Here is an 11,361-nt window from a genome sequence, read left to right as displayed (position 1 = left end):
TACCTCACAGCATCCACAATGACCTCCCCGGGGGATGAACTGGCCCCAGGTCAGAAGTTCTGAGGGAACCCTAGGGTAGGTCAAAATGGATCTCAAACGTGTCCCCTAACCAGCATCACCTGGGAGCTTGGAGGAAATGCAAAATCTCCAACCCCACCCCCAGCCAGGACTGCTGCTCACATCCTTCCCCGGGGGATGAACTGGCCCCAGGTCAGAAGTTCTGAGGGAACCCTAGGGTAGGTCAAAATGGATCTCAAACGTGTCCCCTAACCAGCATCACCTGGGAGCTTGGAGGAAATGCAAAATCTCCAACCCCACCCCCAGCCAGGACTGCTGCTCACATCCTATAAGGCTCAGGACGGGTGAATGTCCCCAGTGCCGAGCAGGAGGTTGGCGGAAGGAGTCGGGGGTGGGAGTTGGGCGGGGGAGGGGGGGGTGGTGGTGGTGCAGGGATCATTTTCTAGGGTCAGTTTGTCCACCCGAGTGGCAGGACCAGAACTAGCTCAGAGGGAGGCCCAGCCGGTCCCTTGAGGGAGAGTGTGTGAATCATCATGGCCATTTCCTTTGTATTAAACACAGCACTTCAGCTGTTCCTGTAGGCACTGGGTCGGGGGCTCTGAAAGGCCCAACTGCCCATCCTGTTCTCTCCAGCCTGGCGAGGCACACAGCAAGCACTTGGGTCCTTGGCCAGAACACTGCTGTCTGGCCAGTCAGCTGTTTCTGCCCTGGGAGCTGTAGAGGTCTCGGGGGTGACAGGAGCGGGTGGGGGGAGGGTCTGCAGAAGCAGCCCAGTCTGGCCTCAGCAATGTGACAGAGTTCTAGGGCCTTCTCAGAACCACCCCCACGCCCTGCAGCAGTCCTCCTTGGCCTCTTCCTGGCCTGCGGGAGGATCTTGGAAGGTCAGGTGGGTAGGTCACTGACTCTGTCACAAAGCTGACGGACAGCTAGCTGCTCATGGTGAACAGGGGCAAGGACAGGAGGGCTCCGACAGCCCTCTCCTCTCAGCAGGGCTGAGGGTCCAGGGCTGGTGGTCGGGGCAGGCCTGGAGGCACAGTGTGCAGGGACATACCAACCGTCTGATGCCTGCTTTTCAGGCCCAAAAGACACAGAAGGGCTGGGAACCAGGCTCCTTCTCCCAGCCCCATGCTAATGAATTCCCCACCAGAAATGTAAACAGCAGACAACAGAGGCTGAGACATGCTGTTATTATGGTTGATTCAATCTGCGAAGCCTGGGTGCCGCCTCCTAATTTTCTTCTCTTTTGTCTCAGGATCAGGAAGGGGAACCCAGTTGACTCCATCCAGCTACAGCCTGCACTGGGAGCCCCGACTCCCCTCCTCTCCCGGCAGACTGTGGAGGGCAGCAGGGCCGAGGGAGGGTGATGCTCCGCCAAGGACTGAAGCCAGGTTCTGGGTCAACTCTATTGTCTGCAGAGCTCCAAGCAGTGCCTCTGCTCTTCCCCTAGTGTCTCCATAATCGTACCACCAGGAGCCTGCCTGGTCAGGGCCAAGTGGCTGGGGTGGCCTTGACCCAGCTGGGCACATCCGGATAAAGGTGGCACCTGGTATTTTGTACTGAAAGCTTCGTGTTTTATTTATTTTTCAAACAGAAAGGCATTTGTGCTGTCTGGGATTGCTGGCGTCCAAGCAAAGGTGGTTGTGCCTGGTCGCCGTGCAACGTTAAACAGATCATCAGCAGGAGTCCACCCCCTTCTCCTCCATGAGACACAGAGAGCTCAGAGTGACACTTCCTCGAAGGTGCAAAGTTAGAGATGGATGAAGGCTTTTGTGGCCAATGTGCAGTTCTGTGTCACGGCTGGTCCGGGGTCCCAGGAGGTGGGTTTCCAACCCACAGGCTTCTTCAGCCAAAGCTGAAGTGCCGTCACCACGTGGCACTCTCACATCAGAGCCCGTGGGAAGGTGGAGCCACTGAGCTGTCCTCAGAAGACCCTGGTCTAGACTGGACACGACCACCTTGGGCCAGGGGCCCTCAGGAGTGAGGTTGGCCCCTCTTGGATGAGATGAGCCTCTCTTCTCACCTCAACTTTCAGCTTTGACCCTCACCCCAAGAGGGGAGAGCTGACCACAACTGACTGACACCATCATCTCAGTGAGAAGCAGACCCTGGGACTGACCCTGGCTCCTCCGACAGCAGACAGGAGGGGTAGCCTTGGGGGAGGCTGGTGGATGAGACAGCTTGTGTCCTCTCCTACACCACACAGCATCCCCAGGGGCCTGGAAGCAGTTCTCCTGGGGCTGGTAGGACCCTGGAAGGAGGCCAGAGCCTGACAGAGGCTGGGCAGGCTGGAGATCCAAGGACGCCAGGGACTGGGGTGGCAGTGTCTAAGACATGAGTGGGGCCCACTGGGGTTCCCCCTCTTTGCTGGTGTTGCAGTGCCCTTCCTGGTCCAAAAGCTGGCTCAGAGTGAGGGGAAACGGCAGGGCTTTGAGGGCTCCAGTGGGAGGGATGGAAGGGGAAATGTGGGGACTGAGGGGCGGACAGGCCTGCGGTATCCCCAGGACATCCAGGAAGCTGATGGCAGGCAGAAGGGCAGGGACCCTGCTGTGTGTGTGCTTAGGTGACAGGGCGTATGGAGTGGGGACTCCTAGAGCAGACCCCACGGGAGGTTCCTACTGGATTTGGGAAGAGGAGCCCCTGAGGGACCCTACCCCATTGTACGGGTCGCACCCGTCCATCTGAAGACAGGCCCTGGAATCTAGCAGACCACTGGATACTGCCCGCTGAGGGCAGAGTGAAGCGGGGGCAGGCCATCACCAGCAGCGCTGGGCTTAGGACAAGGTGCGGATGTGTTCCTACCCCCGCGGGGGTCACCTGCCTGGCATGGGGACAGCATCAGGCCAGGTGAACTTCAGATGCGGGTGCTGGTAAAAGCCAGATAGATGTTCCTAGAAACAGGCCCAGTACTTCCATCAGCACTGGTGGGGGTGCTTGGACATACACCCTTGTTCCCTGAGACTGGCAGGGAAACTGACGGAGCTTGTGCATTCTCATGCTTCTGGAGCCTGGCTGGCAGCAGCAGGCCAGGACCTGGGGTGACCGCTCAAACAGCAATTAAATGCTCCAGGTACACTCGGGCCAGAGTCCCTGCTGAGCCCAGGCCCACAGGGCACGGGGGCCTGTCCTCGTCAGGGAGCGCAAACAACCCCACTGCCACAGCAGGTCTTGCTGGCATGGGTCTGGGCAGTGACCCTGACTGAGACAGGAGTAGACTAGAGATTCTAGGAAGGTGCCTGGGCCCCCAGCTGAATGGGAGAAGGAGTTGGCAGGAAGGGTATGCGTAATGGGGTCAGGCCTAGAGGAGCCAAGGCCGTGCCAGAGAAACACAGCCAAGTCCCCAGAAAGGGCCCTCAGCCCTGGCTCATCCCTGGGGGCGTCTGCTGGTTGCCCTGACAACACTAACACAGCTCATTCCTATGGAGGGAAGGGTGTACGCCAGCCCCACAGGGCTGTTAGTCCCCTGCACTCCTGAACCTGAGCTTCATTTGTGCCTAGTGGGGGGAGTTGAGTCACTTGGCCCCTGACCCTGGCCTGCCGGGAGTCCCTGGGCACCTGGAACCTCCCCATATGTGTCTCTGGACCAGAACCAAAGAGCTCAGCCCCAGGTCCTGGGTGGCAACCTCCCCATGTAGGCAGGCCGCACCGAAAACAGGGAACAGGGTGTCTCCGGGGTTCCTGAAACCATACGTCCACCCACCAAGCACAGCCTCAGGCAGCAGGAACCACTAACCCTGAACAGGGCCTCCAACTAACCCTGAACAGAGGCTCCCTGCAGGGCCCTCCTAATGGAAACCACTCAGGGTGTCACGTGACAGCGCCTGGCCCCTCTGCTAACACTGGGGACACTCCGCCAGCTGCATGCTGCAGGGCTCCAGGGGAGGCTGAGGGTGGCCACAGGTGCTAAGTTGCTCAGTCCTGTCTGACTCTTTGTGACCCCGTTAACTGTAGCCTTCCAGGCACCTCTGTCCATGGGGATTCTCCAGGCAAGAATACTGGAATGGGTAAGCCATACCCTCCTGCAGGGGATCTTCCAGACCCAGGGATCGAACCCAGTCTCCCAAATTGTGGGCAGATTCTTTAACATCTGAGCCACTAGAGAAGCCCAAGAATACTGGAATGGGTAGTCTATCCCTTCTCCAGGGAATCTTCCCAATCCAGGAATCGAACCAGAGTCTCCTGTATTGCAGGTGGATTCTCTACCAGTTGAGCCACCACCGGCAAGGAGGACAGAGGCTGGCCACTTCCATATCGTCCAAGCTGGGGTGTGTGGGGAGGAGGGTCTGGGTCCCGCCCCGCCTCCCCTATGAGTCACCAGATCCCCGCGCCCGAGGATGACATGGCCACACAGCTTTGGGAAATACTTTTAAGAGAAGAATTTGTAAAAGTAAGAGTGGGGCCCCAAGGCTCGGGGTGCAGGATGTGGGGTGTAGTGTGGTCCCAGGTGGCCCTTCTATGTGCAGGCATGGCCTAGGGGCTGAGCTCTAACCCTCAGGGGAGGCGGGGCAGGGCCCTGTGCATCTTGTGGGGCTCCGGCTGGGTGGGGGCAGAGCTGTCACCACTTGATGAAGACCATGCCAGCCAGGACAGTGTAGCCCAGCACCAGGAAGAGGACCTTGAGCAGCCGGTCACTCTTCTCCTCCAGCTCCTTGGCCAGGATCTCGAAGAAGGTGACGAAGAGGAAGGTGCCACCCGCCAGGCCCTGCAGTAGCACAGAGGCCACGCTGCTGGGCACACCCTGGGCGCTCTCAATGCCCAGGCCAAGGCTGATGCCCAGTGGGATCATGGCGCTCACGGTGATGGCCAGCTTGGCTGCGTCCCTCAGGGCCATGGCACTCCTGGCCATGCTGATGCCCAGGGCCACAGCCACCAGCGTCTCGTGGATGGCCACTCCCACAAACAGGCTCACCACCTTCTCCCCTTCCTCCTGCAGGCCCAGGGCCAGGCCCTCAAAGACCGAGTGGGCCGACAAGGCGAAGACCAGGCTGAGGAGCCGCAGCGGGCTGTAGCGTGACAGCTCCTGAACACTCAGGCCGTGGCTGTGCCCATGTGGCTCTGCATAGAGCGTGTGGCCCCGCTGGCCACCCATGAAGGGGCTCTCGTACTCTGAGTCGCTGCCAGCGTCTGAGCTGGCGTTGAATGTCTCCAGGTCGATGAAGGCTGGCCTCTCTTTGCGGAAGGTCAGCACCAGCTGTTCCAAGAAGACAGTCATGAAGAAGCCCAACAGCATGATGGTCTCGGCCAGTGGGTAGTCGGTGCTGATGTGCGCGAGAGTCAGGACTTCCTGGAGCTGGAGTGGAGAGTGCCAGGGGGAAAGGATGGGAGAGGTTCAGAGGCCAGAGACCGTAACCCCACTGCCCATACAACAGGTCACCAGATATGACAGAAATACCCAGTTCATACAGGTTTTAAAAAGGGGAGGGGACAGTGACTCATCCTCGATGGATTGAAAAAAAAATCTATTAGAAAGGGAATAGAGCTCACGCCACTTCCAATCTGTTGACCAACTTGTAAATGGTTTGGAGAATTCCCTGATGGCCTGGTGGTTAAGAATCTGCCTGCCAATGCAGGGGGACACAGGTTTGATCCCTGGTCCAGGAAGATCCCACATGCCTTGAGGCAACTAAGCCCCTGGGCCACAACTACTGAAGCTGTGCTCTGCAACAAGAGAAACCACCGCAGTAAGACCCAGAAGACCCAGCACGGCCAAAAATAAGTAAATAAATAAATAATAGTTAAAAAAAAAAGAATCCATGCTTCCACAGCAGGGGGCACGAATTTGATTCCTGCTGGAGAAACTAAGATTCCGCATGCTGCTCGGTGTGGCCAAAATAATAAAAAATAAGAGCAACCATTTGATACCCTCTAAGATACCCTTCCTTTCTGTACTCCTCCAGCCATCTACAGGTAGCTTCTAAAACAAGCAAACAGACAAATATTAAAAAAAATAAAATAGTGTAGTGTGCTAAAGATATGTCCACCAGGAACTTCAGAAAGTGACCTCATTTGGAAGAAGGCTCTTTGCAGACATAACTGAGGTGCAACAGGCTGAGCTGTGTCCCTGACAAACAGAAACTTTTATATGAAAGTCTCCCAGTCCCTAGTGCCTCAGGTGTGTGTGTGTGAGCCCTAAGTTGTGTCCAACTCTTTCTAATCCCACGGACTGTAGCCCGCCAGGCTCCTCTGTCCATGGGATTTCCCAGGCAAGAATACTGGAGTGGGTTGCCATTCTCTTCTCCAGGGGATCTTCCTGACCCAGGGATTGAACTCAGATCTCCCTGCCTGCATTGCAGGCAGACTCTTTACCGTCTGAGACACCAGGGAAGCCTGGTGCCTCAAAACCAACCCTATTTGGAGAAAAGGTCTTCAAATAGGAGATTCAGTTAAAAGAAGGCTGTCAGGGTAGCCCTAAGCCACTAGGTGGTGTCCTAACAGGAAGAAGAAGAGCCATCCTGTGAAGAGGCTGCAAGAGATGGCTGTCTGCAAGGCAGGGAGAGAGGCCACAGGAGGCCCCACCCTGCCAGCACCTTGATCTCAGACTTGTGGCTTCCAGCCCAAGGAGAGAGTAAGTATCTGCTGTTCAAGCCCCCCATCTCTGATCTTCTGTCATGGTCACCCCAAGAAACTCATTCATAAGATAAGGATCTTGAGATGACATCTTCCTGGATAAGGATGGGGCCTGAATCCAATGACAGGTGTCCTTCTGAGAGAGAAAAGGAGAGACACACAGAGACACAGGGAGAGGCCATGTGATGACGGAGGCAGAGATGGGGTGATGCTCATACAGGGCCAGGGACACCAGGGACTGCAGACGATCCCCACAAGTCGGGAGGGACACGGGATAGATTCACTCTCATGGCCTCAGAAGGACCCAGACCACTGACCCCTTGGTCCTGGACCTCTGGCCTCCAGATGGTGATGTCAGTCAGGTCTTCTGGCCCTGAGGCCTCCACTGGTTTGCTTCCACATGACTCAAGAGGCTGTTTCTGGGGCCCCCTGTCACTCCACCCTCCTGGGTGAAGGTGCTGAGAACCAATAGGAGGCTCGCCAGCACATCTGGCTGTCTTCACCAGACCCCTTGAGCCAGTACCGTCCAACAGAACCTTCCAGATGACGGAAACGTTCTCTGTCTATGCTGTCGAACATGGAACCCACCAGCCACGCGTGGCCCTTGAGGACTTGAAATGTGGCTGGTGCAGCTGAGGACTGGCCTGTTGAATTGTGTTCGATTTCAATTCACTGAAATCTGACCAGCTGGAATGGTCAGTGGCAGCCACACTGGACCATGAAGCAGGAGCTCCGGTGGGGGCTGGCGGGTGGCCAGGAGGAGGGGCCTGGCCCACTGAGGTATTGGGGAGTCTGGGGCAGGGGTATGGCACAGGTGTGGTTCTGGGAGGACTGTGAGAGGGCCCTGAGCGCTGAAGGGGAACAGGGAGGGGCAAGGCCATTACAGTAGTCCAGGCTGGTGGTGACACTGTCGGAATTCAGAAAGCGGGTAGAGAGTACATCAGAGAGGACTCAGATCTCATCCTCACTGATGCCAAGTGCACAAGTTTCCCAGGCTCCGTAATGGAGGAACACAAGCTTAGAAGTGTAAGACACTGCCCAGCCCTCAATGTCAGCAGTCCAGGCACAGGATAGGGCTTGTAGATAAAGCAGACAGCACAGTGAGGAAGCCCATGTGGCCAGGGACTGAGGGTGACTCCCAGCCAAGAGCTCGGGAGAAACTGTGCCCCAGTTTGATAATCAAGAAGGAACTGAACTATGTCTTACAACCACGTGAGCTCAGATGCCAACCTGTCACCAGCTGAACCTTGGGATGAGACCACAGCCCAGCAGATACCTCTGCTGCTGCCTCATGAAAGCCAGCAGCCAAGTGTAACCCAGACTCCTAACCCACAGAAACTGTGGTCTTAAAATATGTGCTGTTTTAAGATGCTAAGTTTGTAATAATTTGTTATGCAGCAAACATCTGACTGATACAGGAGTTGAAGAGAGGCCACAATCGTCAGCTTCAGGACAAAGAGCACATGCCTGGTGTGAGTGGTCTGGTCAAGTAACGACTGATGAGCATACCATCTGGGAACCCCAGGTCTTGCTCAAACCCCCTGTTTACCAGGTAAGACTCAGAAAGGAAAAGCTACCAGCTCATGGTCACATAGCAAGTTCATTTTCTACTTCCCCTCACTCTTATAGTGTCAAGGTCCCTAAGCTTGATATCAGGGTTGAAAAGTACCAGAGATGGGGGAGGGGCAAGACAAAGGTAGGAGATTAAGAGGCACAAATTATCATGTATAAAATAGGGACTTCCCTAATGGTCCAACAGTTGAAACTCTGAGCTCCCAATGCAGGCGGCCTGGGTTTGATCCCTCTTAAGGGAACTAGATCCCACATGTCTCAACCAAGAGTCCAAATTGCCGCAACTAAGAGTTTGCAACTAAAGCTTCCACACACCACAAAGAAGATTGTGCATGTAACAGTGAAAATCCCATGTACCACAACTAAGACCTGGTGCAGCCAAAGAAATAAATAAAGACGGAAAAGATTAAATAAATAGGCTACAAGGATGTATTACACAGCATGGGGAATATAGCCAATAGCTTCTAATAACTATAAAGAAAGTGAAAGTGAAAGTCGCTTAGTTGTGTCTGACTCTTTGCGACCCTATAGACTATACAGTTCCTGGAATTCTCCCCAGGCCAGAATACTGGAGTGTGTAGCTGTTCCTTTCTCCACGGGATCTTCCCAAGCCAGGGATCAAACCCAGGTCTTTCACATTGCAGGCAGATTATTTACCAGCTGAGCCACCAGGGAAGTCCAAGAATACTGGAGTGGGTAGCCTATCCTTTCTCCAGCAGATCTTCCTGACCCAGGAATTGAACCAGGGTCTCCTGCATTGTAGGCAGATTCTTTACCAGCTGAGCTACCAGGGAAGCCCTTTAATAACTATAAATGGAGTATAACCTTTATAAAATTGTGAATCCCTATGTTGCATACCTGAAACTGACAAAATATTGTACATCAATTATATCTCATTTAAAAAAAAATGGAAAAAATAAAAGCAGCAGAGATGCTTGGCCATAAGGTGCCAAGGGCCACTACTGCCAGCCCAGGGAGCCTTACCTTTTCCCTCACAGCCGGCAGTAAAGCATTGAAGCACGTGGCCAGAAAGACCCCACCGCCAAAGGTGTTGCAGAGCGAGAGGATCTTTTTCGAGCGGTGGGCCTTCTCAAAGTCCATCTCGATGATCTTCACGGGGAGCAGGGAGCCGAGCAGCATGAAGAAGAACATGCCCACCATGCAGAGGATTTTGGCCACCAACAGCTTCACCATGGTGGTGTCCCCTGGCTGCTCTGGTCGCCGTCTGGCCAAACCATGTGTGGGTGCACACTCCCGTCCCACAGTGCGCTAGGGGGTCCAACCACACAGCTGGGGGCTCATGCCTCAGTCCAGCCTCTGTGAATGTCAGGGGCAACCGCGTCAGCTGTTGGACTGGTCCTCTGACCAGCTCAAGAAACCAAGCCCATCACCCCCAGTATTTCTACCCACTCCAGGCCTAGCATGTGTCATTGTCTCCTGCAGAAAATTCTCCACGGCTGCACTGTCCAGTATGGCAGTCACTAGACACATGAGTTTGTGTAAGTTAATTAAATAAAATGCAGAAATAAGGACTTCCCTGCTGGCCCAGTGGCTAAGACTCCACTGCAGGGGCTAAGACTCCCCAGTGCAGGGGGCCCGGGTTCAATCCCCGGTCAGGGAACTAGATCCCACATGTCACAACTAAGACCCAGTGCAGGCAAAAAAAATAATAAACATTTAAATAAAATTCAGTAGAATTCAGCTCCTCAGTCACGCTAACCATATTTCAAGTGTCCAGCAGGCACCTGAGTCTAGCAGCCACCATACTGGACAGCAAAGAGAACACTTCCATCATTGCACAATGTTCTAGATCCCCCTGCCCTTATGTAAAATCCAACAGCTTTACCCTGAAACAAAGGTTCTGCGTTGCCTCCCCTCACTGGCCTTTGTGGTCCCTGACTGTGGCAAGCCTGCTCTCTTCCCCAAGCCACTTTTCCCTAACCTTCCAGTGATGCTTGCCTTTCAGATTGCTGCCTCCAGGACCCCTTGAGGGGGCCTCCCCCTGCCCTAAATGGTACCGGCTGTACCCACCTCAAGGCCCAGAGCAGAACCGATGTTTCAGTAACAGTTGGCTGAACAAACGGATGAGCTGAAGCATGTGGACCTCTTTATGGGACACGATGAGCCAAACTGAAGTCGATCTCGCCCTAGACAGACCGAAAATGTCACCATTAATACAAGAGGCTGCGGCTGCCCCCCAACCTCTCAGTTCTCACTGCCCGCGTCCCCGAGTCAGTTCAGATGCCACCAGGGGGGAGATGTCTCACACCCCGGCCCTAGGCATCACTGGTGATACAGGAAACTACATAAAATCCCCGAATGTCCTTACTTGCCTTGGGCTGCGACTTCCACAGGATCAAGAAGTCTGTCTTCCTCAGTCCGGAGCCAGGTACACAGTAACCGCCCAATAAATACCTGCCAGAATCAGGAATGCCGCAGGCAGTAGCGTAGAGGTGAGGGTGGCCTGGACGCCCTCAAACCGGGGGCTAATAGGGCTAGGCAGAGGGGACGGCCTCATTCATTCATCCTCTCACTCAGCATTTATTGAGCACCTTCTGTGTACCCAGCGCTGCACCCGGCGCCCCGCTCGACAGGGGACAAGTCACGCTGCGTTGGGGGAACCCGACGCAAATCAAAGGCGGGGCCTCGGCTAATGGGCAGCAGAGCCCGCCTGGTCCCGAGCCGCCCAGGCCCGGCCCGCACGTACCTCCGCCGGGTCCTCGCCCGCCTGCCAGAGCCGTCTGCCGCTCAACTGCCGGGCGGTGTCTACCCTTCTGCCGGGATCCCGGCCGAGCCCTAGCTCGGCGCGCCGCTGTCTACGCCCCGCCCACGCCTCTGACCAGTGGCCGCCCCAAGCGCCGCGGGCCACGTTCTTCACGCCATTGGCTGTTACAGTTGCCACTCAAACTGCGACTCCACCTCTCCTACCGGCAAGGGAAAGTAGTTTCCTCCCACTGAGCGGCGGGTACGGCCACAAGACGGCTCCGGCGGGAAACTAAGACTTTAGAAGAAGGGTTCCGGGAGTATTTGGCTTCCAGAGCTGTCCAGGGGCTCCTGGTGCTGAATCCCGTTCGGATCGAGGCTTGGCCGTTGTCAGGAAAGGATTTACTACGAGTGACTGTCCCTCTCGGAGCGTCCTGGCTGCTGATGCCCTTCCTGTCGGCTTAAGAAGCAGATTTATCCCTTCAACATCTCTGCTTCCTATGT

At 55.5% G+C, this 11,361-nt stretch overlaps 1 protein-coding gene across 1 annotated transcript; it reads right to left on the bottom strand.

Moving 5' to 3' along the window:
* Nucleotides 1–4,367: 4,367 nt before the first annotated feature.
* On the bottom strand, nucleotides 4,368–10,987 carry SLC39A3 (solute carrier family 39 member 3). The gene is made up of 5 exons (XM_061150740.1): nucleotides 10,862–10,987; nucleotides 10,484–10,569; nucleotides 10,186–10,301; nucleotides 9,139–9,471; nucleotides 4,368–5,305 (listed from the first exon to the last, which is right to left on the bottom strand). The coding sequence occupies exons 4-5, from the start codon at nucleotides 9,346–9,348 to the stop codon at nucleotides 4,571–4,573; spliced, it is 945 nt and encodes a 314-aa protein (XP_061006723.1). The 5' UTR covers nucleotides 9,349–9,471; nucleotides 10,186–10,301; nucleotides 10,484–10,569; nucleotides 10,862–10,987; the 3' UTR covers nucleotides 4,368–4,570.
* Nucleotides 10,988–11,361: the final 374 nt, after the last annotated feature.

This window comes from Dama dama, chromosome 9 (genome assembly GCF_033118175.1).
Source record: "Dama dama isolate Ldn47 chromosome 9, ASM3311817v1, whole genome shotgun sequence".
Lineage (NCBI taxonomy): Eukaryota > Metazoa > Chordata > Mammalia > Artiodactyla > Cervidae > Dama > Dama dama.
Note: the sequence above shows the minus strand (reverse complement) of the source record. Positions and strands in the feature narration are given on the sequence as shown.

Coding starts and splice junctions, on each gene's coding strand:
- SLC39A3 (XM_061150740.1), bottom strand. CDS start 9,348: ATGGTGAAGCTGTTGGTGGCCAAAATCCTCTGCATGGTGGGCATGTTC. Junction 5,306..9,138: donor TGCCGGCTGTGAGGGAAAAG/GTAAGGCTCCCT, acceptor TCTCCACTCCAG/CTCCAGGAAGTCCTGACTCT.